Source organism: Microtus ochrogaster, unplaced genomic scaffold (assembly GCF_000317375.1).
Source record: "Microtus ochrogaster isolate Prairie Vole_2 unplaced genomic scaffold, MicOch1.0 UNK129, whole genome shotgun sequence".
In the NCBI taxonomy this organism is placed as follows: Eukaryota; Metazoa; Chordata; class Mammalia; order Rodentia; family Cricetidae; genus Microtus; species Microtus ochrogaster.
Genome location: NW_004949227.1, coordinates 437,247 through 463,719, shown reverse-complemented (window position 1 = coordinate 463,719; position 26,473 = coordinate 437,247). Strand labels below are relative to the sequence as shown.

General features: G+C 48.6%; 1 protein-coding gene across 7 annotated transcripts in view; it reads left to right on the top strand.

Moving 5' to 3' along the window:
- The window catches only part of Atp2b3 (ATPase plasma membrane Ca2+ transporting 3), a 72,268-nt gene extending 46,757 nt beyond the window's left edge, over window positions 1-25,511 (top strand). For 4 of the 7 annotated variants that reach the window (XM_005371821.3, XM_005371824.3, XM_005371822.3 and 1 more), the window contains 6 exons: window positions 1,046-1,237; window positions 2,929-3,142; window positions 3,383-3,594; window positions 4,713-4,820; window positions 7,431-7,613; window positions 22,527-25,511. In XM_005371821.3, coding sequence (XP_005371878.1) covers window positions 1,046-1,237; window positions 2,929-3,142; window positions 3,383-3,594; window positions 4,713-4,820; window positions 7,431-7,613; window positions 22,527-22,847 — 1,230 coding nt within the window. In that variant the 3' untranslated portion in view covers window positions 22,848-25,511. Of the gene's footprint in view, window positions 1-1,045; window positions 1,238-2,928; window positions 3,143-3,382; window positions 3,595-4,712; window positions 4,821-7,430; window positions 7,614-12,301; window positions 12,456-22,526 lie in introns of all 7 variants that reach the window. The other 3 variants (XM_005371826.3, XM_005371825.3, XM_026778339.1) reach the window with 2 other exon arrangements.
- The last annotated feature ends 962 nt before the right edge of the window (window positions 25,512-26,473 follow it).

The window sequence follows — 26,473 nt, the reverse complement described above, 5'->3', positions numbered from 1 at the left end:
AAATCATGTTTCTCCTGGACTTAACTTTGCATCAGAAAATGGAGAGCCAGTATCAGGGCAGGTGACAGACTGCTAGAAGCTTCCTTCACTCACATCTTGACTGCTTGTGGCTGTGTGGGCTCTGACCATTATCAACTATATATGTGATTTGTTTAAAGACATCTCGTGTGAGGACACCAGAGGTTACAGTGGAGCCTAGCTGCACCACTAAAGAAAGGGAGAAACGCTGAACAGTGGCTTGACAACAGTGGTACCTGCCCATAATCACCTATTCTTAGTCCACTCAAAGTAGCCCCTGGCCCCAAGAGTGATGAGCAGAGACCACAGGGAGTTCTTCCTCTGGTTTCTCTCTTTCTGCTCATATAGATCTAGCTCTTCTTACTGAGCAGGGCGGCCTTCTAGATACTGCCCACATGGTGAGCCCTGCCCCCAACTCACAGTGGTTAGCAGCCTAGTGTCACCCCCCACCCCCAGCAGAAAGGAGAACCTTTTACTCAGTCATATTTGGTTCAGCAGTGGGATGGGGAAGTACAGCATTCCTGGACCTCACAACCTGGAGTAGAGAGCAGGCTGAACTGTCCAGGGTGACTGATGTCACAAGACCAGGTCCAAGATGGAGTGGGTGAGAGCTACACAGACTTGATGTCTATTGCTATGCCCAAGCTTATGCGGTGGAGCAGCAAAAATCTGCTGTGGAGCCAGGGGATGGGTCCTTTCCCCTACCCAGACAGACAACCCACATTTCTCAGGGTTTCTTCAAGTAGCAAGACAAAGGACTGGTGAGTAGCCGCCCAGTGGCAGCTGGACCTTGTGGAAGGCTGTATGGATGGCCATGTTGTTAACAACCATGTTGTTTAGCAGTAAAGGCCCCCTCACAGCCAGATGTGGCAACATGCAGTTCGCAGCGTAGAGTGTGTTAGATTAAAACAAGTGCTGTTCAATTAAGGCCTTATTTGGAAGAGAAAGGCAGGGAACCATCCCAGGTGGGCTGGGTGCCCAAGGAGGACTTGAAAAATAAGCACTATGCTTATATACCATCCCCCAGGGCATCGCAGGCACTGATGTGGCCAAGGAGGCCTCTGACATCATCCTGACTGACGACAACTTCACCAGCATTGTCAAGGCCGTCATGTGGGGCCGCAATGTCTACGACAGCATCTCCAAGTTCCTGCAGTTTCAGCTGACAGTCAACGTGGTGGCTGTGATCGTGGCCTTCACAGGTGCCTGCATCACTCAGGTGGGCACCAGGGGCCTACAAGAGGCAGTTGGTTTCTAACGGCAGTAATGTGGGCTCAAGAGGGCCATATTAAGAACAAGTGTTTTGCTTGTTGCAGATTCTTTTTATTGAAATCAAAATCATATAAGAAAAATCTTATCTCTTCATGGTAGCTGTTTAGTAGATTTTTTAGTATATTCACAGTGTGAATCATCACTTCCTTCTAGTTTCAGAACACATTCATTCATCTCAAAGGAAACCTTTCGCCTACCAGCAGTCATTCCCCACCCCACCCCCAAGCCCCTGACAACTGCCACTTCTTTCTGCCTCTATTTATTTGCCTGTTGTAGATAATTTGTATCAGTGGAATGAAATGGCATGTGGCCTTTGGGGTTTGTTTTTTACATTTTTTTGCCAAGGGGGATGGGCATGTGTATGTGCTGCAGTGCACATGTGGAGGCCAGAGGACAACTTGCATGAATAACTTCTCTCTTTCCACCATTTGGGTCCCAGATAATTGAACTCTATTCACTGAGCCAATTTGAAGATTCAACATATGGCCTTTGCACCCCACATCTCACTTTGCATGTTTGTAAGATTCATCCATCTTGCAGCTTGGCCCAGTGCTTTATTCATTATCATAGCTGCACAGGAGTCCACTAGGCCCCATTATGTTTGTTATTCATCCATGCTTTGGACCACTTCTGCTTCATTGCAGTGTAGTGTTGCTAGAAACGCTCATGTCCAAGTTTCAATATGCATATGTCATCCACTCTCTCGGGTTGAGATCTGGGAGTAGAATGACTGAGTTTCAGAGAAATTCTATATTTCCCCTTTCTCAATGCTTTCATCTTCCCCATTGGTTGGAGGCCAGAATTTATTGATTTCTTGTTAGGGATGGTTGACTTTATTGTCAAAAAGTAGTTAACTATTTTGAGTGATTAGCTTGATCCTTTAGTGTGTGTGTGTTGGCAAGGTGTGCATACATGTGCATTCATGTTTATTTAGAGGTCAGAGGTCAACCTCTGGTGTTCCTTGGAAGTTTTTCACCTTGTTCTTTGAGAGACAGACTTTTTTCAATAAGACCCCAGCCTCACTGATTAGGACAGGCTAGCTAGACAGCAAGCCTTAGAGATCCTCACATCTTCATCTTCCCATCACTGAGATTACAAAATCACACTGCCATGCCAAGCTTTTGTGATACAGATTCTAGAGGTTGAGATTAGGTTTTCATGCTTGTAAGACAAACACTTTACTAACTGAGCTAACTCCCCAGACCCTCAGGGACTTTCTCTTGATATCTAAGTCAAGTATGAATGATATCGTAACAACCATCCTAACCATTTGTAAGTACAGAATCCATGCCTCAGCATATGCAGTTTACTCTCAGAATATTCCCATGATTCCCTAGAGGACACCTCACACCCATTAGCAGCCACTCCCCATTGCCTCTCCAGCTTACCTATTCCTCTGTATGTGAAATTCAGACCACAACTTTGAGATCACTGCCACCAGTGATCTCAAGAAGAGAGGGAGGTAGGTGGGAGTTAGGAAGCCAAGTGGAAAACATCTGCAAACCTGAGATTCCCATGACATTGGCAAAACTGAGCTTCTCCTCAGTAGTGGCAGGCTTTCATATCCTAGCACCCCAAGGTTACTCTATGTAGTTCTGCATGGCCAGCATACACGAAGGTGACTGCCCTTCTCTGCAGGACTCTCCTCTCAAAGCTGTGCAGATGTTATGGGTGAACTTGATCATGGATACATTTGCCTCACTTGCCCTGGCGACGGAACCCCCAACTGAGTCACTGCTGCTGCGGAAGCCATATGGCCGAGACAAGCCCCTCATCTCACGTACCATGATGAAGAACATCCTTGGCCATGCTGTCTACCAGCTCACTATCATCTTTACCTTGCTTTTTGTTGGTAAGTTAAACCAGAGGCACATACTTCATGCGTGAGCCCTGTCTGTGTCCTCAGTCTGGCACAGGATGGGATACAGCACTTATAGACTGAAGAAAGCAGGCCCGCTCTATACCTTTGGCCCATACCTCCCTGCTTCAACATGTACCCTACTGTACATCCCTGGGGCAGATGTGGTGGGGGAGAATGGCCACTGGGGCTGAGAGATCTCCTTCTCAGCCCCTGCCTCGCTCCTCCCTTCAGGAGAGCTCTTCTTCGACATCGACAGTGGAAGGAACGCACCCCTGCACTCGCCCCCCTCTGAGCACTATACCATCATTTTCAACACCTTTGTCATGATGCAGCTTTTCAATGAGATCAATGCTCGCAAGATCCATGGTGAGAGGAATGTCTTTGATGGTATCTTCAGCAACCCCATCTTCTGCACCATTGTCCTGGGCACCTTTGGAATTCAGGTAGGACATGAAGGTGTAGGGGCACTGACATTGGCCTTCTTGTACCCAAATCTTTTCCACATTCTAGAGCATATGTTTTGCATCTTCCAAGCATTGCTGAGCTCAGTTTTTCATCTAACCTACTAGCTTCCAAGGGGCTATGGGTAGCCTTTATCCCCCATCCTTCTCACATGGTTTCCAGAACCCTTCTTCCCTAACTCTCTCTTGGTCAACCATGTTAATTTCTAGCACCTAACTCCTTGGTGTTCTAGAACAATAGAGATTCTTTAGGAAAAGCTTGCTGTGCACATGGTTGATATGTTAAACTTTGGCTCCCACAACACTGTGGTCAGGGTGGCAAGCTCAGCTCCCCAGGAGGGGCTAAATGCTCTAAAGTATAGTGTCTTCAAACAAAACATCATTTATAGTTAAGTCCCACAAATCAGGAAATGGCTGTCATAGAAATGTAGCTCACTGTTCACAGATCCCAAAAAGAGGGGCATGTCATACATTGGTGGCCACCTCTAAATGCCAGTTAGGAACCACTGAGAGGGGAATTTTACTGTGGTTTCCCAGGACCAAATGAATAAGGGGATTAACAGACTTCATCTTGGCTAGCATGAAATCATTTCAGCCCACCATGGGGTATAGACTGGCCCCACTTGCCTGGAAAATGGCTCTGAGCAAGGTTGGGTAATATGCTATGGATTGCTTGGTTAGCATTTAAGATATTGTCCTGGGTGTATGACTTCTTCTAAAGTAGACAACAAGGAAGTCAGGAGGCCGAAGCAGGGTGACCCTTAAACTATAGGGCCATGCAGAGCAGGCAAATGTGAAAATAGCCTTGGTGAAGCGGGAAAGATGGTGCAGACAGCTGAGTCTCACCTGGAGGCTGGAGGCAGCAGAGGGTAGGTGGGAGTGGGTGACAGCATGTGAAGCTACACAATGACACATCCTGGTACCAAAAGGCAGGACATGCCAGTAAACATTTGTCTATGGCCAAAGTGGTCTGGCTCCCAGGAGACAAAGTCAGTCTGGAGGGCAAGGTTTGTAGAGGGCTAGATAGGACGCAGAGAAGTCAGGAGCCACCCTGGTAATAAACTGCTCCTCCTCCCACCACTCTCCATTCCTTCCCCCAGATTGTCATCGTCCAGTTTGGTGGGAAGCCCTTCAGCTGTTCACCACTGTCCACAGAACAGTGGCTCTGGTGCCTATTTGTTGGTGTTGGGGAGCTGGTCTGGGGACAGGTGAGTGTCTGCCTCGTCAACTTTCTCACCAATACCTTCATTCCGGTGGCTTCTGTTCATGGCCCTCGGAGTGGATAAGACACCAGGCATCCTGTTCCACCTACGCCTCTCACTATCCCCACTCCCTGCCCCACAGTCTTGGAGCCTATGGCCCGGAACTTGTGCGGTGTGTGCTCAGGCTCAGGCCTATGACATACTATAGCCTTGGGGTAAGGTCACAAGTGACAACCTCAGGAATGAGAACATAGAGCAGATAAGTCACACACTGTCCTAGGAAATCATCTAGTTTCCTTCCCCATAGTATAAGCGAAAAATTGCCCCCTAAACCTGGATATTTGGGGAACTGCAAGTGAATCTGGGTGTAGAGCACTTGTTTAGCTGTCATAAAGTCCTGGGGACCATCCCCAGCAGTGCAAAAAACAAGATGGAAAGAGAGCCAGCCTGTGGAGCTTGGGATGTCCCAATAGATTTGAAATTAAACAATGCCCTGCTATGACATCTATGGGACAAAGACAGCTTGAGAAAAAGGAAGTGTTTTGGCTTCATGGAAAGTGGCAGGACACCACCCTGTGGACCTGAAAGTCACAGCTGCCCCAAAGGAGCAGTTGTAGTACCCAGTGATGAAATCAGGAAATAAAATTTTGGGTGTCGGCAGCCAGTACAGTCTTAGGCACCAAGCCAGCTCCCTCCATGGGACACTGAAGCATTTTGTTCAGAGTTCGGGAACACTAGTTTGGGAAGCCACATCAGGATCTGCTTCACTTTGGGCCTTGGTCAGCTCAGGCTGCCACAGCAGACTACCAGAGACAGGCAGGTTACACGAAGGCATGTATTTTCTCACAGCTCCAGAAGCTTGAAGTCTAAGATCAAGGGCATCAAATTCAGTATCTGGTAGGGGTTCCTTCCTGGCTTCTGGTTAGCTACTTTCTCACTATGGGTTCCTAGAAAGCTCTCTGGTATCTCCTCTTATAATGGCACAAATCTGGTGGGATCAAGACTTCAACCAAATGACTTTATTTACCCTCTATTATCTGCCTCCTCCAAATACTTCCAAATTGATGGTTAGGGCTTACGACTAGGGGATAAGGAGGTACCACTTAGGTTTATAACACTATGAATTTTGTTTCTTTATCCTCTTGGCATGTCCTCTACCAAGCTGGCCGCAGAGGCCACTTCAACTATGGCAGTTGCTGGCCTCTGACATTAATCATGAGAGACCACTTAGCTTTTCCATCTCATTTTCAAGAAATCTCTTCCTTTCCATCAGTGCACCTCCTTCCTGTTATACTTCTGCTGAAGAGCCCAATGGAGTCCCTTCATGCTCTGCAGTCTAGACTCTATATACTCCACTCTGCCCTATCTATGCCAGCCTCTAGTTAACCTTTGAACTCCCTGATGCAATAACCACTGCAGTTCTTCTGGGGTGCGTGCTGCCTGCCTGTAGCTCAGAGTATTTTTAATTATAAAAGTAATGCACATTCAAAGTGACAAAACTTGGAAAAAAGGAATCTCTATAAAGAACCTTAAAGCCACTCCTCTCATGCTGACAGGAACCTAAGAGGGACAGAATGATCTGCCATCCTCCACCCAGACAGTTGAAAGGCACATCCCAGCCTTTCCTTCTTGTCACCTTTTCCTCCCTAAAAGGGTGATGTGGGATTTCCCTCTGTATGTTGTGATTACCATTGATTAATAAAGAAAACTGCTTTGGACCTATAGCAGGGCAGAACTTAATTAGGCATGGAAAGCTAGGCTGAATGCTGGGAGAAAGGAGGTGGGGTCAGAGAAAAGCCACATAGCCCAGCTGGAGCCAGACAGAACTTTACCCAGTAAGCCACAGCCACGTGGTGATACACAGATTAATAGAAATGGGTTAAATTAATATGTAAGAGTTAGCCAATAAGAGGCTAGAGCTAGTGGGCCAAGCAGTGATTTAATTAATACAGTTTCTGTGTGATTATTTCGGGGCTAAGTGGCGAGAACTAATTAGTGGCCTCCTCCAACAAAAGCCCCTGATCACAAGCCCTTTTCTAAGTACTTCTTTCTCCAGGAAATACCAGGAATAAGCTTCCATGGAGCTCAGTCTCAGAGAACATGGCAGCCAGCTTTTCTTCCAGTAACCATGAAGGCCAGCAATGTGGAATGTTATCAGCTAGGAAGCTCACCTGAGTCCCGGTGTGCAGTTTCTCTTTGAGGTCAATCACATGTGTAGAGTGGGTATTATGCTGTACTGAGATGGCTGGCCTCAGTATCCACACCCTCTGTGCCCCATAAGAAATATATACACTAGCAGGTATCCCAAAGCCCCCAAATGAGCCCATTCTTCTCAGGAAGCATGCCCCAGGCACTTCAAGATCCTTCTCAGAAGTGGTCAGAGGCCTGCACTGTCTTCCTCACATGGTACTCTATACATTGGCCTCTCTGCTCCATGGTCCTGGATGAGACTCAGTAGATCAGGAGTCTTCTACAAGAAAGCGGCAATTTAGGGTCTACCAGGCCCCGAGTGGGCTTTATCTCTGAGAGGTGGGGCCTCTGGTTTATTCCTGGTCACGGAAGAGCCTGCTCTCATGGCCACCTCTGTTTGCTGCCCTTTGACTCTGGCTTTCCCAGGTCATTGCCACCATCCCCACCAGCCAGCTCAAGTGCCTGAAGGAAGCAGGGCATGGGCCTGGGAAGGACGAGATGACTGATGAGGAGCTGGCCGAGGGGGAGGAGGAAATCGACCATGCTGAGCGAGAGCTCCGCAGGGGCCAGATCCTCTGGTTTCGGGGCCTCAACCGGATCCAGACACAGGTAAGCTGCTGTTCCACGTGACTCCTATTTTGCTGCCTTAAAAATCAGGCAAGAAGCAGAAACTGGGCATACAGAATCCCAAAGCCAGCAGGGAACTCCCTGAATCTGGCCCCCAAGTATGCAGAGGCAGTGGCTAGTTCCCCTTCTACCACACAGAGGTGCCCACCACTGGCTGGCCATTTAGCTCACATCTCCCTGACACGTCCCTCAGTGCCCAGGTAGCTTCTCTCCTAGATGGGTACGAACATGTGCTCAGGGCTCTCTCCGAGGCACAAACCAGCTCTGTCTGCTTTCCTTGACAGGGCTACTTAGGTAATGGGCAAGTTGCATTTGAGTGTGGGAGAAAAGACTCCATTTCAAGGAATCTTTGACTAGTTCTCTGATCACTAAAGTCTTCTGTAATCACTGTGCAAAAGCCTCTCTAGGAAGTGGACTCTGCCACCAAGTTAGTTCAAACCTCAATAGGCTAGGCTAGTCAAGGCTAAAGCCATCAGCTACAGTTCCCAAAAACATCAGACTGCCAACAAAAGGCAGTAGTTAAGGCTTTAAAAAAAAAATCTCATGTGCCAGGCTACCCTGATCTCCGCCACCAATTCCTTTTTGGCCAGCTTTCTTACTAGAAGGTTCCATACTTGCTGCCTATTTCCATCTTCCCCTCACACTCTGTCATGATTGCACTGCCCACCACTGCCACTATGGCTCTCACCACTGTCTGCAAGGCCTTCTTCCACTCCATACTGTCCAGTTGCCCTCTGGAAGTGTTGCTGGCCCTGCTCATCCTGACAGCTTGCTGTTCCTTCTGAATTTCCATCTCCTCTCTGTCTTTATATTCCTGGTATCTCCACCTCCCACTCCAACCCTGATCTCTCATGCTGAAAAGCCCTTGGAGAACCTGCTAGGGAACTAGCTGAGGCCAAACATTGCACCAGGCCAGCAGGCCTCCTCACACTGCAGTCTCCGGGACTGACCTGGAAGCGATTTCCCATGGCCTAGCTGGTATCCTCTAAATTACCGTGGCACTGTTACTCATTGCCTGTTCCCATCCAAGGCCTTGGCTATCGTCTCTCTGATGCCAGTTTCACTACCTCGGCTGTAGGTACAATCACTTTTCCTCTCTGGGAACTTATTGGCTAAGGCAGAATCAGCTGGGTAGATTCTCCTTGAGTCTGTCTGACAACTTACGCACTGGGAAAGGACATGATTCCACACCCCTCCCCATGTATTCTTTCAGCTGCCTTGACACACATGGCCCAGAACAGGCTATCCTCTGGACTCTAAGGTACACACAGCTACTCCAGCACCCCTAGTGATCTAATGGTGTCCATCCTGAGAGTGCCCCCTCTTTTCCCTTCTAGGCTCTGTGGGTATACCTGCCACTGGCAAGGCACCAGGGTCATTCCTTGCCTTCCATCTGTCTTTGTTTATGCCTGCCCCTCTGCCACCACCATGGGGCCTATGGAGCTTATCTCCATTATCCCCAGGATGAAGTTTCAGCTTCTGACTGTAGTCTTCAAGCTCTAGCTTCTTGGCATCACCGCACTCCTCCCCTACATATCCCGATGACTCTGTGCTGCTTTTCCAGATGTGCACCCTGCCCACCCACACTGCTGTGCCTCCCTGCTTGCTGCCGTGTACCCTCAGGGCTCTTTTTCCATGCTATAAAAGCCTACTTAAAGGTTGCCAAGTCTATGCTTTCTTCTCACATACTATCCCCCTACCTCTATGGGCTATCTGTGTGACTGAGTCCAGCACATTGAATCTGAGAATACCAGAATTCCGTGGGGGAACTACTTAGAGAGCAGGATCCTTTAAGACTGGGCGAGGTGGTACCAAAGAAGTCCAAGTTGAAGGCATTCCTCAAGGACCAAGAATCCCAAGAACCTACTCCAGTGTGTCCGGGTTCATATCTGAGCCACGTTACCCTAGCTATGATTCAGATGGATCCTGGGAAAATGGGAACCACCATTAGATCTCTAGCCCAAGCCTTCTCTCCCCACGGGGTGAGACAGTGCTTTCAATACAGTGCCCAGTACAAGCATGGCTGCAACCTAAGTAGCTTTGACTTGTTTCCTGTAATAAATGTTTACTCACTAGTATGAATGTATAGCAAATGTCAGAAAACAGCCCTCATATCTTCCCAATGTGCATGTGGCCACCTAACTGTGCCTTCCAGGAGACTGTGACTGTGACCACCCCCAGTAACCCATCCTTTTCTGATTCAGGGCAGATCTTATCTGCCATGCTCCAGTTCTGATACAAAGCACAGAAATAGAGTACAGCAGTGACCCAACTCTACATCAGCCTCTTTTATTTCTGTTATGTAATTCCAGATACAGTTAGCATCTTTATCTGCTTAAGCAACCCTACCCCAACCTAGAGTGTCAATGGTAGCCTGGCCACCAATCTATGTTGTATCTTTGTGTGTCTGTAAACTTCTGGGCCTGCCACTGCTGCCCATCCACTTGGAGTCTTGGTGTTCCATGTCATTCTAACTGTTCCATGCCCATGTAGATGCTTTGCAAGCAAGGAGATGGGACCCCAGGGAAAGAGGGAGTGGTACAAAATCAGCCAATGAGAGCCAAGGCTGGTACCAGTTCCTCAAACACACTTCTTGGCCCTCAGTAAAGCCACACTGATTCCCCCATGGGATCTCAACTTCCATGGCTTTTCCAAGTGGGGCTTTATCATTTCAGATTCGTCATGACTCTCAAAAATACTGAACCGGTCACTTTAGCTCAACTTGTTCTATTTGATTCGGAAAACCCGCTTTAAAAAAAAAAATAACTAAAGCCTGTGGAAGGCTTTTCAGGTTGTATGTGTTTCCTAGGCAACTGGCCCCAGATTTCTGGATCTTGTGAACCACAAAATTGCTCCCCGGATTTCGGAGGCCTGCACACCATTTTCTGTTGCAAAGTAACTTGATGCCCGCTCTCACGCGTGTTCTATACTAATGTATCCATGCACCAGATGCTAGGGTGCTGCTCCACAATAAAAGAGAGTGCCTCAAACCTGGATCATGTAGCTTTCTGGATGTTCATGACGTGGTCTGTCTTTTTTGCATTCCATTACAAATTGATGAGATTCTTTACCAATGGCTGAGCCCTTGTTCCTGGCCAGTTCTGGGGCCTCTGGTAGGGGGAGGGTGGTGACGGTGATGCTTTCATAAATATGGTTATCCTGTGGGGACATCACAGAAGATATCATGGAGACTGATGCCAAACTGAGGCAGCAAAGGCAGCTTTCCCATCCCTTGTCTTTTCCATCGCCTAGAAACCATGCGGTCCAAAGAAGCAACACCACATCCCAGAGTTTGCAACACCACCACATCCACACATCTTCCTTACATGAAATACCCAACCACGTGTACAACATATTCCTCACAGATGCACTCACGGCCTCAAAGCCTGCCTTCTCTCGAGGAAAGGAGTGAGGAAGTGGGTCGTACTGGGTGAAAAGCAGCCCTGGGCAGGTTAAATGGAGGGATGGCAAGTCTTTCCTCAGGGGGGCTGAGGTTGAAAGACATTTTGTTTGGAGGAAGGTGTCAACAGTGAAGCTGCTTCTTTTGAAGAAGCCCCGTCAGAAAGCCAGAGGAGACTGGAGGCCAGGGAGTTCCCACTGCAGGGCTTGGGATGCCAGACAGTAACGGGTCTTTGGAGTCCAGAAATGCATGTTGGCTTGTCTGCTCGTTTTATTCAATGAACTGCATGATACTTTCCAGAAGTTAGATCCACCATCAAAGCTTCTCTCCACACTGAGGCCATTCTCCAGGAGAAGGCTGCCAGTGTGCCTTGCCTCTGGCCTCCCTGAGTCTAGGCATGTGGTCTCCCAGTGTCACAACTGGATATGGTGGCTTAGCTACAGTTCCTTCAGACCCTACTTCCTATATTTGTCACAGCGTCATAGTCAGAGACAGAGTCAGAAAATCCAAAGACAATGAGTCAGGAGGCTTATAGCAGGATTTATTCACAGGGCTCTCCTAGGGTCTCATCTTCCCCTTCATCTTCTAGAAAGCGCAAAGGGTTGTCCCAACTCCTCCCAGCCTCCATGCATGGGGGCTATAGGAAAAGTTCTGACAAAACAAAGCCTCTGATCTTGGAAGCCCCTCTTCTACCTAAGTCTATATTCTGCTGAAATCCGAGTGATTATCAACCCCCCGCCACAGTGGAGCAGGACAGAACAAGAGACCCTCTGCTAAGAGGACCATGAACAAGGGCAGTGATTTCCCAGGGATCCAGGCAAGGGCCTCCAGCCCACAAACTGCTGGAGAATGCTTCCACCTTCTAATAAGAGCATGTCATATCCCTCAGGTGTGTTGGGGCGGAAAAAAGTGTTGAGAACTACCGAAGTAGGATAAGGAAGTGTTGCCAGACACAGGTACTTATTGACGAGTGGCTCTCGATGAGCGTATCGTGAACGCAAGTGACTACCTACAAAATGTTTGCAGTGTGCTTCCACCGGTGACCTTTCCTTCCCACACTCCTGACCACTAACCATTTGCCCAGCAAAACCCTCTCTCAGTCATGGCTTTGTCAAAAGCATTGTCAGCTTCCAGGAATGGGGCTGACCTAGCTGAGGCTTTGCTGGCCCCATATGTCCCCAGTGTGGTCCCTGCCCTCACCCAGCCCCACCCTGTGTGGTAGCCTGGACCTCCATGCAAGCCAACTTTTATCTCATTTTCTCTCCCACAGATGGAGGTAGTGAGTACCTTCAAGAGAAGCGGGTCATTTCAGGGTGCTGTGCGCCGGCGGTCTTCAGTCCTCAGCCAGCTCCATGACGTAACCAATCTTTCTACCCCTACTCACGTAACTCTCTCTGCCGCCAAGCCCACCAGCGCTGCTGGCAGTGAGTCTTGACTTCCCTTTTCTCTCATAAATGCCACCTGGGGGAAGATAAAGCGTCCCTGACTCTTCCTTCTCTTTTCCAGTCTTGCATTTCTGCTCACCGTGGCTTTTCTGTTCCTTCTTTACTGCCCTGTCCAGTCCTTCCCGCCAGACGGTGTCTCTCCAAAGCCATATTCTCTTTATGAAATGACCCCACAGCACTGCCGGGCCTTTCGTCCTTTGCTTTGTTTGGGTTTTGGTTTGCATTTAGTACCCCTGCTACCATTGGTTTTCTTTTCTTGGATTTGTCTGCATGTACCCATGGTTCTTCATGAACTCAGGCTTCTTCCAGTGGTTTCTGGTGTCAGGATGGGGACTTGCTCCATGTTCTGGGGTGAGTGTCAGGAAAGCATGTGGCCCATGGCTACCCTTCTGGGGTAGGTAAAAGCCCACAGTGTGGTATCATTTGCAGCAGAAGAATCCAGCCTATCTCCCTGGAGAAGAAAGTAACAATTTTCAGCATTCTCCTTGAGGTGGCTTCCAAAGGATGCCCCTGTCTCCAGTCCCCAGGTGGCTCAGTGTTGACTGTTGAGCAATTCGTGCCTGCCCTGAAGGCCCTGCCCTGAGTCAGGATCTGTTAGAGGAGCCCTGATAACAGGAGCTCAGAGGCCAGACAGGTGCTGTTTTATGTGTTCCCAGGCATCTTGCTCTTTCCAAACAGGCCTCAGTACTGGAGGATCTGAATCCAATCTTGTGCAATCCTCTCTACTCCTTCCTCAGAGAAGCCAGGGCATTTCAATGACAAGTTCCCACCATGCAATTCACATTTTGAAGAGAACCCTGGGTTGACCTGACTAGATAGAAGCTTCCATAATTGCTCACATCTTTTTATAAAGACAAGGAAGAGGCCACTAAACTGTTGAACCTGTCATCCTACAGTGCCCCAGCAGGAGAGAATGCAGGCAACTACATGGAGGCGGGGTCACTCCTCGGAGGTTGTCTACTTTTGGTAACAAAGTCGGGAGGTTCCAAAAAGTGAACAGTAAACCTTCGAGTATGAGTCCAGGGCCCCTGCTGGGACGGTTTGATGCTAAGTCTTTCCTTTCCTTCCAGTGAGCCCCCTACAGCTCCCACCAGACGGAAAGCCTTAACTACCTCACCTTTTTCCCATCACAGACTCTTCGGGTTCCTTTCTGCTTGGTTTCTTTCTGTTCTTTTCTTTCTTTTATTTATTTTTTTTAGGAACTGGTGAGAGGTCCCCAGTGAGAGGTATCCCTCCTCTTCCTTAAGCTCTTCTTTTGGGCTGCTCTGTCTTTTACGGAAAGGATAAGTGTCCCCCAGGAACAACACAGATGTATGTGCTCCACAACCACAGGCCACATGCACCTCCAGCTTGTACACCCCCTGGACCAGCCACCGAGGCCCCAGATATGGCCTGACACATGTCACTGTTGGTCTAGAAAGCAGCCAGTGCTCCTGGCATATCCCGATGGGACCAAGAAAGATCTCAGGGCTACTTTAGATGCCAACAGGAGGCTCTCTACCAAATCGGTTAAGGACAGACTGGCCCATGGCCTTCCAGCACATGTTGGCCATGCCCACAAGAACCTCCTACACCAATGCCCAGGTGGGCAGCACTAGCTTCCTTCCTCTACACAATATGAAGAGTGGATGTAGGACACACATAGATCTGCTCAGCCCTTCTCTTCCTGCTGACTTCTTTCTTCACTTTCCACCTGTCTGCCTACCCACCTGTCTGTCTGTCTGTGCATCCATCTACCTGTCCACCTATTGCCTCAGGGGAAGAGCAGTTGGCAAGATTCTTCTATGTATGATACCCCAAGCCTCTTCCACAACTCTAGTCTTAGCCCTCACTGGAGCCAGTCAGCCTCAGAGGCCCTGCCTCACCTGTCTCTACTACCTCTTCAGCCCCCATTTCTCCTATTTCCTCCTTAAATGTGGTCTTTATTTTCTTCCTTAGCCCATAGTACCTTGCTTCTTTCCCTCCTTCCTTCCGTGGTCATCTGTTCCCCCCTTCCGGCCTTCGGATTCCACCAGTGCCTGGTAAGCACAGCGGGAGAGACACTCCCCTCCTGCTGATCATGAGCCATTCCAGGGAAACCTAAGCAGAGGTGAGAGCTCAGTGGCAGGGTCTTCTAAGGAGGGAGCTGGCAACTCCAAACAGGACATGGTTTGCTTCTGGAAGCCACTGGTTCAAATTTATAGTTGCCCACATCAGTTCCAGCTAGAGCTCAGAGCCTCACTTCTGAATTCGGAGGGCTTTCACAAATCCCACACCCAACACCCTCACAAACTAGGAGAGGACCCTACTCAGGACCCCATAGGCAGGCAGGCCTGGCAGAGTGGCCACTAGCTCACCTTCCCCCTTTCCTTGGAACTCTTCAGAGGACCAAATCTGCTTGAAAGTAAAGCAGGGTAAAGGTCATGATGGAGCTCCCCTGAACAACGTACAGCATTGGGCAAGGTGTTTTGACCACAGCTGCCCCAGCTGTCCTGACTAGCCCTAGAATTTCCCCATATATGAGGAATTTTCCATCCTCTTTACTTGCTCTAGGCTGTATTGCCTTTCACCCCTCAGAGTCCAGAGGCCTGTGACTCTTGGGTACTGGATAAGCTTCCTGTTGAAAGGTATTGCCACTAAGAGCCTCGGGCTTTCTAGGGATAAAGCCACTCATCATGTGCACTGGGGCCAATTCAAGAGTAGCCAGATGGAGAAGTGACCAGAATCCTTTGGACTCAATATGCTCTTCTCATCTTTTCTAATGTCTCACTCTGTGTGTGTTCTCTCTCTCTCTCTGTCTGTCTCTGTCTCTCTGTCTGTCTCTCTCTGTGTCTGTCTGTCTGTCTGTCTGTCTGTCTGTCTGTCTGTCTTTCCCACTGCTGCTTCTGGCCACAAGAGTCTCTCCACATCCCCACATTCCCCTTATACAGTCTGAGCTGGCCATGACCTCCTCACTCCTAACTCCAGAATGGCCTGTGCAACTTTTACCCTACTCAGCTATTTTTCCTCCCTTGCCTGGCCTCAAGGCCATCCCTATCACAGCCATTTCATTCATAATCCTCTGGGTCCACGGAGTATTGTCTTCCCTCATGGCTGCTACCTCATTTCTTGTGACCTGGGCCATTATCTGGTCAGCCTGTCTGGGATGGCTCAGGAAACAATGAGGCTATGAAATCCTGTTTGCTGTGGGTTTCCATCATGCCCCTTCTTACACCAGCCACACACTCACATACTAATGCTACAGAACTTCATTCTCCTAATGAATGTCAAGAACCTCAAAAGGGTAGTCAGAGAGGGGTTTATGCAGTCATCCAGCTTTGCTAGCAAGCAACAAAAACAAGGCGCTAAGTATCTCCCTTCTAGTGGGAACAGAAGGAGCATGATCTTTGGAAATGCAAGCCTGGATCCTGGCATCACTGAAGCCTCTCTATGGGCTCCAATGCCTAAGAGTTCTTTTGTGTCTCTTTCCCATGGGAACACAGAGACATACCTTTGACCCTCTTCTGCCAAATACCAAACTCTTTTCCCCATCAGCTCACCCTGGGGACCCTCTCATTCCAACCAGCAGCCAATTCCAGTCCATCCTTCGGGTAGCAGCACTGGGCCTCTATACTCGAATGTTTACTGTCTCAGTAGTTTGAGATAAGATACCTTCTGACGCAGGACAGCAAAGATTTGAGCACCATATCGCCAGAGGGGATTCTTCCAGGTTCTGATGAAGAATTTGGAAACCGATAACAGCAGTTGCTTCATTTTAAATGGTTTTCGCAACATGGAAACCTTTCACCCTTTGGGGGAAGGGAACTAAAACCAGCCAGGTAAGCCCCTGCAGCTTTGCTTTGACATAAACTTCCAGAGCCCAGGAAGGCATGCTTTTCACTCTCACACACCCAACAAGGAAGGAGCTGGCAAATCGTTTTAAGTTTGCATCATTGTCAAGAAATGAATTAATGCTGAGCCAAATCACCCCACTTACGTTTTCTGGGAGAGTTTATTGACATTTTTTGTAGCTATTTGAAAGTGTACACACTGGATCCACACTAGGAAAGGTATCAATTAGTTCTCTAGTTGGGGTCCTATCCTACTCTTTCTGGAAATAGAGGCTAAACCCCATGGAGAACAAGCTTCCAGGAAATTACTAAGGCACACAACAAAATGCAGCATAGACATAGGCCTGGCCCAGAAAGTCGGGGTTCTGAGGCCCTGTAGGTAGTAGGTGCTGTGAGGACTGCCACATGGCCAGCAGCTGGGAGCTTGTGGAATTTCTTCTAGCCCCACCTTCTCTGCCCACCCATACTCCACTCTGCCACCATAGCTGCCCTTGGCTACTGAAAGGGCAAGGCAATAGGTAGGGCTTCCTCCTGTGTTTTCTGTGGCCTGACCATGTGTTTGGGCCAGGCTGCTGCTGTCAGGAGGCAGGCTAGTTCTCATGTCCTGGGCAGTTAGTGCAGAACAGTTAAAGGGACTTAAGAAACTAGCCAGCTTCTCCTCAGTTTCCACACTTACTGGGCCAGAATGTCAGGGCACCTGACAGGTCCCTTTTCTCAAGGAGGTGTTGGACCAGTGGTTGTAAAGAGCAATGAAAGGTAAGGAATGAGTCAGACAGAAGAGTGTGGACCCCATGAGCCTTAGCAGCTGAGACCAAGCAGAAAACATGGGCAAGCCTCCTGGGGACCTACAGCCTCTGGCCCCAGTGGCCAGGTTGAAATTCTCTCTGGCCAAAAAATTGGAAAGAAGGGGGGGAAAGGTGTGTCAGGCATTTTCTACTGTTGCTTTCTCCATTATGATTCAGGAGCCTTTGCTTTTTTTTCCTGTCCGTTTTTTTTTTTCATTCTTTTTACTGGGATGAGCTTTCCCTCAAGTCCCTCACTTAGTTCCCAGCTTTTACACTCTTGCTCCACCCTACACCCACAGCCTACCCTCCACATGGAAACCCCCAACACAGACACACACATACACACAGAGAGAGACATCACATACACACACAAGCATACACACACGCACACACGAAAGCTTAGGCACGAACATATGTAACCCAAAAGGGCTTGAAGATCCCATCCCTCAGAACATCCTCAATTCCTTCCCACTGCAGCTTGTGAGCTGGGGCTTGGTCTGCAGCATCTCCACCAGGCTTATGCCAAGTTATCAGCCTTTACTCTGCATGCCCTGCTGTCTGGGCCACATAGAGAGGAGACACTGTGAGTCTCTTCTGGGCAGCAATTGGAGTGATCAGCAAAGGGAATGAATGTAGATAGCCATGGGCCTACTAGGAGAAGTGAGCAGACCACTCAGAGTATTAGGGGTGCTCTGCTAGGTTCCAGGTTACCCAGGATAGACACTGAATTTGGTATGGAGAGAGAAACGGCAGTTGTAGTGGGTCTGGGAGAAACTATGTTGGATCTAGAGTTTGGGAGTTGGCAGGTGTTGGGGTTAGGAACCTTAGGTGTTCTAGATAGCTTCAGCTAGCTGGCTACAGTCAAGTGGGTAGAGAGCTTTGGAGGGGTGATGCTATACCATAGGAGACAGAGGCAAGGATGGACCAGATATTCCATACCCTCTAACTATATGCTTAGCAGGAGCAGTTCACTGGATAGTGCGGCCACCATTGAACGCTACAGAAAAAGTAGCTAACCACTCTTAGGAGAAGTAGTTAGCTTCCACTGTAGAGAAAATAGCTATTGTTACTGATTGGGTGCTGGGGGAACAGGGCAGAGCTTACTGAAAAGGTGGGGAGGGAGCCCTGAGGCTCACTGAGGAAGAATCTTTGTGGTAGATCACACAGACAATGCCCTGTGAGAGGAACATGTCAGGAGCTAGAGATGAAATGAGAGAGCCCAAGGCAGGCCCTTGGTTGGGGTTACAGGTCTTCTTCTTTGGGAGATGCAGCTAGTAATTCCCTTGTATTGGAAACCATCGACTAGCTGCCACGTGAAGGAGAGACTGTGAGGTAACATAAGGGTAGCAAGGAGACTACATAAAAGTTCCTGCAGCATCCAGCTTGAACCTGGTGTTGTAGCACTTGTGGTGATATGTGTGTGAAGTGGGAGATTCTGGATGTCACTTGAAGGGAGGGAGCGGTGGGATTGTCAAGGGCTAAGGACATGTAAGGGAATGAGATAGGACTCAGACAGCCTCATTTGGAGCTGAGAGAGCAAACAGAAGCTGTTGGTAGGTAGGAGCACCCGGGCTGAAGGAAGCGGCTCCTGAATATTAGGGAAGGGTCTAGGGAAAAGTGGCTAAGAAGGAGTTCAGGGGAGGTGGAAGGAGCACCAAGTACTTCACTTGGTTAGGGATGGCATTACAAAAAAAAGTATCAAAAGTCTTCTTGGGATGGGTTTCACAAGTGGGGCAGCAGCTGAATGGGACTGTGGAAGTGGGGTGGGAACAAGTAAGTCATGGTCAATAGGCTAGTGAGGACAGCACCTCAACCAGGTGCTGAGAAGCAATTGGAGACTCCCCTGCCAGACCAACTTGATTCCCTTGTTTCTCCCAGAAGCCTCAGTCATAGTCTAGGCTTTATCTTTCCTAGAGACATCTTTTATGTAAAATTATCTTGTAGAGCTGGATCTAGTGGTACATGCCTGTCATTGCAGCACTGGGCAGTGCTGAACAGGAGATCCGGAGTTTGAAACCAGCCTGGTCTGTATGGTGAAACCCTGTCTCAAACAAACAAATAATGCCTTATCCTACAGGTAAATGGATTGTAAATTAAAGTTCAATGATTTCCACCCCCAGCCAGCACCCAGGCCAGTTCCATCACTTACAAGAATACTTGAAGTCAGGTAGGGAAATGACAGGGTCTGACTCAGTGCCCAGAAAGCCTGGAAGTATCATCTGGACATGGGACATTGCAGGCCACCATAGGGTCATCAGACCCTTAGCCAGAAGATGTGTGTCCGCCACAGAGGCAGGATGGAGGCCCCAGACAAACAAGGGCATCAGTCTTCAGGCAGCACATGGAGGCTGTAGTGGAGGAGGAGAACTCTGGTGAGATGTTTTGGGGGTGGTCCTATTGGACAAGCTGACAGTGAAGTGTTTAGAGAAGATGGGCCAGGAGCTGGCAAGGATGGGAGTGTTAGAGAACAGAGACACCTGGGCGCAGTGGGAGTGGGCTAGGAAACGGGGCCTGGCTAGCTGTGGTACTCAAAGCATTGATGGCATCTAGGTGGTCTGATGTGCCTTGAGGGTGTTGAAGGTCCTGGGAAAGAGTAGAGGTAGAGGATCTTTGGGAGTAGCGCCCTGAGAAACCCAGGCATGAGGCTGAAGAGAGGCCAGGGCAGTCTGTGAGCTGGGGCATAGCATGGGCTCAACCCAGCCTTGGCTGCAGGTTAGCCAGAGACACCAAACTCCGGGTCTGAAAGAAGAACTCCCAAGGTCTTGGAGATACCTTCAGGCACCTGGCACAAGCCATGCTTTCCAGAACAGGCCACTCTTCCGAGCAGTTGCTGCTTTGCCTGGACTACTCTCCCAGGAGGTACCTGTGCCCTGCATGCAGCCTTTAGCTGAGAATACTCCCAGTCATAAGATCAACAGCAAACCAGTTTGTTCTAGCCCTAGATTTCAATGCAGGGAAGAAAGGAGCTAGAGAAAAAGCTGACTCACTCTCAAATGTTGCCCTCAAGATGACTCAAAACAGTGGAGTGGGTGGCCCTCTGTATGCATGTGATCCCCAGGTGTTGGTACATTGGGCACTCTGTGCCTGGATCTGGCAGCAGGAGGAAGGCAGAGCAGCAGTAGCTGCAAGAGGCAAGGACAGCATACGAGGGTTGCCTTGTGGCCAGGGCTTCTCTCTTCAGGGAAAGACTTTGGAGCTGAGCCAGGTGCAGTTGAGACCCATGAATAGGCCTGGCCATGTGAAGTCCAGTTGAGAAGAATGTTATGGCCAGTCACCTGGGCATTGCTGGAAGACTTAACAGAGTCAAGGGCAACAACGTGAAGCTCATTCTCTCTTTTGTGACATAATGGTATGGCTGACAGCTGGAGTTAGGTGACGTCCCCCGCACCAACATTCCAGTCTTGCCCTAGAAAAGCTAATTAATGAAGCAACACTGGCATTAGATACAAAAGGTGAATTATTTTCTCCTCATTAAAATTGGTGATGGTTTTCAATTTCTATGTTAACCCTATATAAGCAACCAGTCTGAAAATAGTGGCCTGAGGTACGGCTAGCCATCCACAGTCTGACAGAAAAAAATCCTAACTGGACCTCAAATGTGCATTTAGAAAACCCCAGTTCTCTAGAGCCTTTGGCTCACTTCTTTGCATTCCATAAACTGTGAGGTTTGCCTCATTTAAAGTGATTTAGGAGCACTGCGCTTGACCTGGTTGAATTTTCGAGCCTACAGTCCTGACTGGAGGCTTGAAAGGGACTCATTGTAGCCCAGATGATTCATTGTCAACTGTTCCTATAAAGGACCAACAAGTAAACATATTTAGCTTTTCAGGCCAGGTCTCTGTTACAACTGCACAACCCTGCCCTTGTAGTGTGAAAGCAGCCACAGACGGGATGCAGATGAATGGGCATGGCAGCTCGCCAATAAACTTTATTTACAAAACCAGAAGAGGTCCAGGGTTCGTTTACCTTTTGGCCAGAGTTTACAGACACGTTACCTAAACCATGAAAACCAAATCCTAGCTCCTTGAAATGTCATAGAATGTCTCACACAGAGGGAGAATGACTCCTGGGGAGCCCACAGTCCTTCCACTGGCCTCTACACTACCTGGAGGCCAGCAGGGCTGGCTTGGTCGTTGCAGTGGGACCAGCTGATGTGGGAGGCAGTGCTGGCACTGGCTTTTGTGAGGTCTAGCAGAGGGCTGTTCATTGGCCTCTGGTTCTAGAAGCAGGAAGGAGCCCAGCATCTGGGGCCAGGGAAACATCAGAGAGGCAGCTGTTCTGTGGCTTGAAAGGATGAGCCTGGAGTCAGTGTGTGAGTGGCCGTGGAAAAGCCAGAGAAAGGAAAGGTTGATTCTCAGGCAAGTTCTAAAGCCTTGTCCTACAAGAGATGCAGGAGACTGGAGGGGATGCAAGCTTGGCTCCGAGCACATGGCCACAGTGGTGGGGAGGGCCAAGTATTGTGGGAAGCACTTCCTTGCAGAGTGTAATGCTGATGTGAACTGAAAACAGCAAAGCACAGGGCTGTCTGAACAGAAGCTCAGTGAGGAGAAAGAGGAGAGAGGTGGTTTGGGGGAAGAAGGGCAAGAAAGGTAGATCGAAAAAGGCTGCTGAAAGCACCAAGTATCTAATGAGACCGGATGAGACACATGTAACTAGGACCAAGAGGATAACTGATAGACCAAAACAGCTGCATAGGAACAGGCTTGGTACGTGCAAATTCAAGTGTGGCCATTTGTAGTCTTGGCCTCCAGGTAAGGGCCAGTGGACTCTAGGGCCCAGAGCTCTACCATATCCCTAGATAGCTTCCAGCACTGTACAGAGATATGAACAGGGAGGAAGAGTAACCGGGACAGTCCAGAGCTTTGGGACAAAGGAGAAGCAGAGGAAGCACAGCTGCTCAAATGAAAGAGGGCCAGGCAGAAACAACAATGTCAGGGAGGCTTGAGAAGTTTTCAAAAACGGGAGTTCAAGTATATGGTGTGCCCCTTAGGAAGGACTAAGATGAATGTGCAGAAGTGGCCACTGGCACACTCTTTGGAGAATCTCAGTATATTTGTCTTCTACCAAATTGGAGTTCAAATTGAGCAAAGACCTCAGGTGCCACCTAAGCCATTCCTGTTCTCAGGGCAAGGACCAGGAAGGTAGCACGCATCAGCCTATTGTTCCAGGATATCTACCCATGTCAGAATGTTTTCAACACCAAGGCCCAGACCTGTAAACCCTTACCACAGTCTAGCAAAGCAACTCCATTCCCTACAAGTCCCCCAGTGTGTGAACATTCATCATGCAATGTGCCAGCCTCTGATGTGGGCACAACTTTCCAGCACCAGCTACCCATTGACTGTCTCCTCTCCTTTCCTCTCCCTCCCTTCTCCTTCCCCTCTCCTCTCCCTTCTCTGCCCTTCCTCACCCTTTCCATCTCCCATGTGGGTTCTGCCCCTCCCCCTTGACTTCAGATCCGGGTGGTGAAAGCATTCCGTAGCTCACTTTATGAAGGCCTTGAGAAACCGGAATCCAAGAGCTGCATCCATAACTTCATGGCAACGCCCGAGTTTCTGATCAATGACTACACCCACAACATCCCGCTCATCGATGACACAGATGTGGATGAGAACGAAGAGCGCCTGAGGGCCCTGCCTTCCTCACCCCCTAACCAGAACAACAACGCCATAGACAGCGGCATCTACCTGACCATGCATGCCACCAAGTCAGCTACCTCTTCAGCATTCTCGTCCAGGCCCGGGAGCCCACTCCACAGCATGGAGACGTCCCTCTAACCAGAACTTCTCTTATAACACATGTATACACACATGCACACACATACACACATACACGCAGTCACACATGGACACACATGTGCATGTACACACAGAGAGGGGAGTCGTGCACCTGCCAAAAAGAGAAAACCTGCTAAAGAGGCTAAAGACTTTTCTTATGTGGTATTTGCAAGAAGCCAATTGCATTCAATAAGGGCACAACCCACTAGGCTTCTCACCAGACTTCCAGGAGGTGGAGGAAGAAGGAAAAAGGAGGAGAGGAAGTTCTTCACCCAACGTGAAGGAAAAGACGATGTGCTTTCCATCTTTTTTTCTACTGACGCTTCTTTTTTAACAAACACTAGTTCCGCCATGTTTTCAGCATTTGAGCTGTTCAGCGTGGTAGGGGCTAGCTGAGCTTGTTTGAAGCTTTGCTGCACCCATATTAAAAAAAAAAAGTATACCAAAACCAAGGAGGTCATTGTGCAGACAGGCCACCGGAGGGAGCCACCTGCAAAGGTACCTTCTACTGCAAAGCACACTAGACCCATCTGCAGACCGCATGTGTGTGTGTCTATATGTATGTGTGTCTGTATGCATATACATATATATGGCAAATGCATATTTAAAGAATAAGGAACTATTTATCGGCATGATATTTCCATTCCTCTCACCAGGCCTTCTCCTTTTGAAGTTTCATTTTTTGGATGTAGCAAGGCTCTTTTCAGGGAATGAGACTGCAAGAACATCCTCTCGGTACTGGACTTCCCTCCCCAAGCCCCTGACCTGAGGGTCTCCATGCCTGACCCTGCCGAGATTCCAGAGGAGGCAGTCTGGGGAGCGTTGTGCAAGACCTAGAGGTCTTGCACTTAGAACCTTTGCACTTTGAGACCTCTCCTTGTAGAGGAAAAAGACTTTTCAATGGCATTTTTTAAAAAGAAAAATACCAAAGTATTGATGACAGTGGTCCCCTCCAGTACAAAGCAAATCAAGTTTTGGTTTTGGCTTCCTTCCACTTCATTTCCAACACCTTCATTTTTGCTGGTGGCTTTCTTTGTCCAACTTTGAAAGCATGAAGAACCCTAGGAGTAAGGTGATAGAGCAGAGACAGACGGCAGGCCTAACCTCTATGGAGGCCACCTGAGGAAGAAGGGTCATCAAAATCAAGATGCCAACTGTGAGGACAGTTCAGGTTCATTTCTGTCATTCCTCTCGATTTGCACTTTGTGCTTTGGCAAATGGCAGGGACCACCTCTGCCAGGGCATGGGCGTACTACCCACCAAAGCATGCTTCCAACCCTGATCTTCTTGCCCATGGGGTAAATACAACCCAGAAGGCAACACTATAGAAACATGGCCTCTTGGAAAAATGGCCTCCATCACTGTTGCCATTGTTTTTTTCTGGCTGGGCCTATGGGGGCTGAGCACAGGGTTCGCAGGGCTTGGTCCCACCTAGGCAGGCAAGGCTAAAGCAAGGTCTGAGCCAGGAGCCTGCCCCATCACTGTAGTCCCCCACTGTGCCAAGCCTGCTTTCCTAGAAAGAGCGCCAGCCCGGGGAAAGAAGGCAGAGCAGAGGGGTCTAATGCCTGCTGCCCTGCAGGGAAACCCACGCTGATGAGTCTCTTCCTAGTGGTAACCTGCCCCTCCCTTGTGCTCTTCGGCCCTGAATCCGGACACCCACAGTGACATCCTGCCCTTGAGGGTCCTTCACCTTGTGAACTCATGGCTTCCTAAACTTGTCAGGAAGATGTCTAGAATCTCACTCTACTCCCACACATGCCTGTCACTTGGGCCTGAGGTTTTGTGCCAGGAGACAGATGTAAGCTTCGAGATGGAGGGTAAGGACAGGCACCCTCAGGAGCTGCATTTGCTCCACTCCCATCCCACGCCACCCCACAGAAAGCTTGTCTCAGCTCCTGGGCATCCACACAAAGTCAAATGAAAATGTGCTTTGTCCTCACTGGTCACACCAATGCCATGTCACCCCTGAGCAGAAGTAGCCACATCTCGGGCAAAAGAATTTCAGTTACAAGAGAAACTCCACTTTAAAATGCCAGCTACAGATCACTTAAAGCCATCCCTTTTTTATAAAGGGCATATTGAGAATGTTTCCCATTTGTAAATTGTTCCCTGATGTCCTCGTTTAAACCACCACAACAAAAAGGCAACTTGGCTTGCTGAGGGTCTTTGTGTTCTTCAACAAGAAATCAAAATGTGGAGTATTGCTGTTGAAGCTGTGCCCAGCTATGCTCATGAGCTTCTTGCCATCCTCTGTTATAGACACACAGATAGAGCAAATGGCCATTATATATTTAAAAACCAACCCTCAATGCTGCTGTCTAAAGTTGCCTGATGTCAGTGTCAACTGTGTGATACCCAGGCTGCCTTTGTGCTGAGCTGTGGGGTTCATCCGTTCTGGGTCTTGTACAGTCTTCAGGCCGAAGAGACCTGTCTCACTGGAAGCTTCTCTTTATAAAGCATTATAATATATGGAATGGCTTGGTCAACTGTGTTCAGTTCATAAATATGTTTTACATTTTTATCTGCCTGTTATAAAAATGAACAAAATATCTTAATGAGAAAGACCACAGATGTATAATAAATTAAAGTCTGTAGTTGAATTTCTTAATTTAAAGAATAGACCAAAATTTCTGTGTATAAAAGAAAATGAAAGGCTCCTACAATCTTGGTCTGGGTCACATGTGTGATTTATTATTTGTCAACTTCCCATGTGGAACCAAACAAAGGTACCTGTATGTCACTGAACCAAGGTGGGAGAAGCCACAGGCATGGTCTCTCTTGTGGACTGCTGCCCTGCTGACTTCTATGGCAAGAAGGAACACTGGCTCCGTGGGCAAAAGGTGCCCCACCTGTGGTGCCTCCCACTGACTGATTTCACCAGGTAAAGCCTGCTGTGACTATCCAGGTCAGTGTCCTTGGATGGGTCAATGGGAGAATTCAGAACTTTTTTACCTTTCCAAACTTTAACTCCATGCCATTTCCCTCCAACTTTCCACTCCTCCTCCCCAGTCCCTCTTCCATTGTCTGTCGGCAATGCTTGGACTACTCCCATCTTTTAGGCATTGTGAATAATACTACTGTGAACCTGCGTGTACAAATTGCTCTTTGAGATCCTGGTTTCCTTGGGGAAGTAATATATACCCAGCCACAAGATTGCGGGATCTCATGGTAATTGTTTTTAGTGTGTGTATACATGTGCACAAGTGTGTGTATGTGTGTAAGGGTGTGAGTGGCCACAAGTGTGCGTACATGCATGTATTTGTGTAAGGTAGAGACCAAAGGAGAATCTCCAATGTCATTCCTGAGGTACTGCTCATCCTGTTTTCTGTGACGGGATCTCTCATTGGTCTAGAACTCACCAATTAGGCTAGTCTGGCTGGCCAACAAACCCCAGGGACCCTCCTGTCTCTACTTTCTTACTACTGGGATTATAAGCACCCAGATTTTTTTAAAACAAGAATTATGGAGAACAAACTCAGGTCCCCATTATTGCAAGGCAAGATCTTTACCAACTGAGCCAGTTCATCAGCCCATGTTTAACTTTTGAAGGTCCCATCAGACTTTTTATCCAGCATCTGCTCACTTTACATCCTCATCACTAGCGTACCTGTGTTCTCATCATTGAC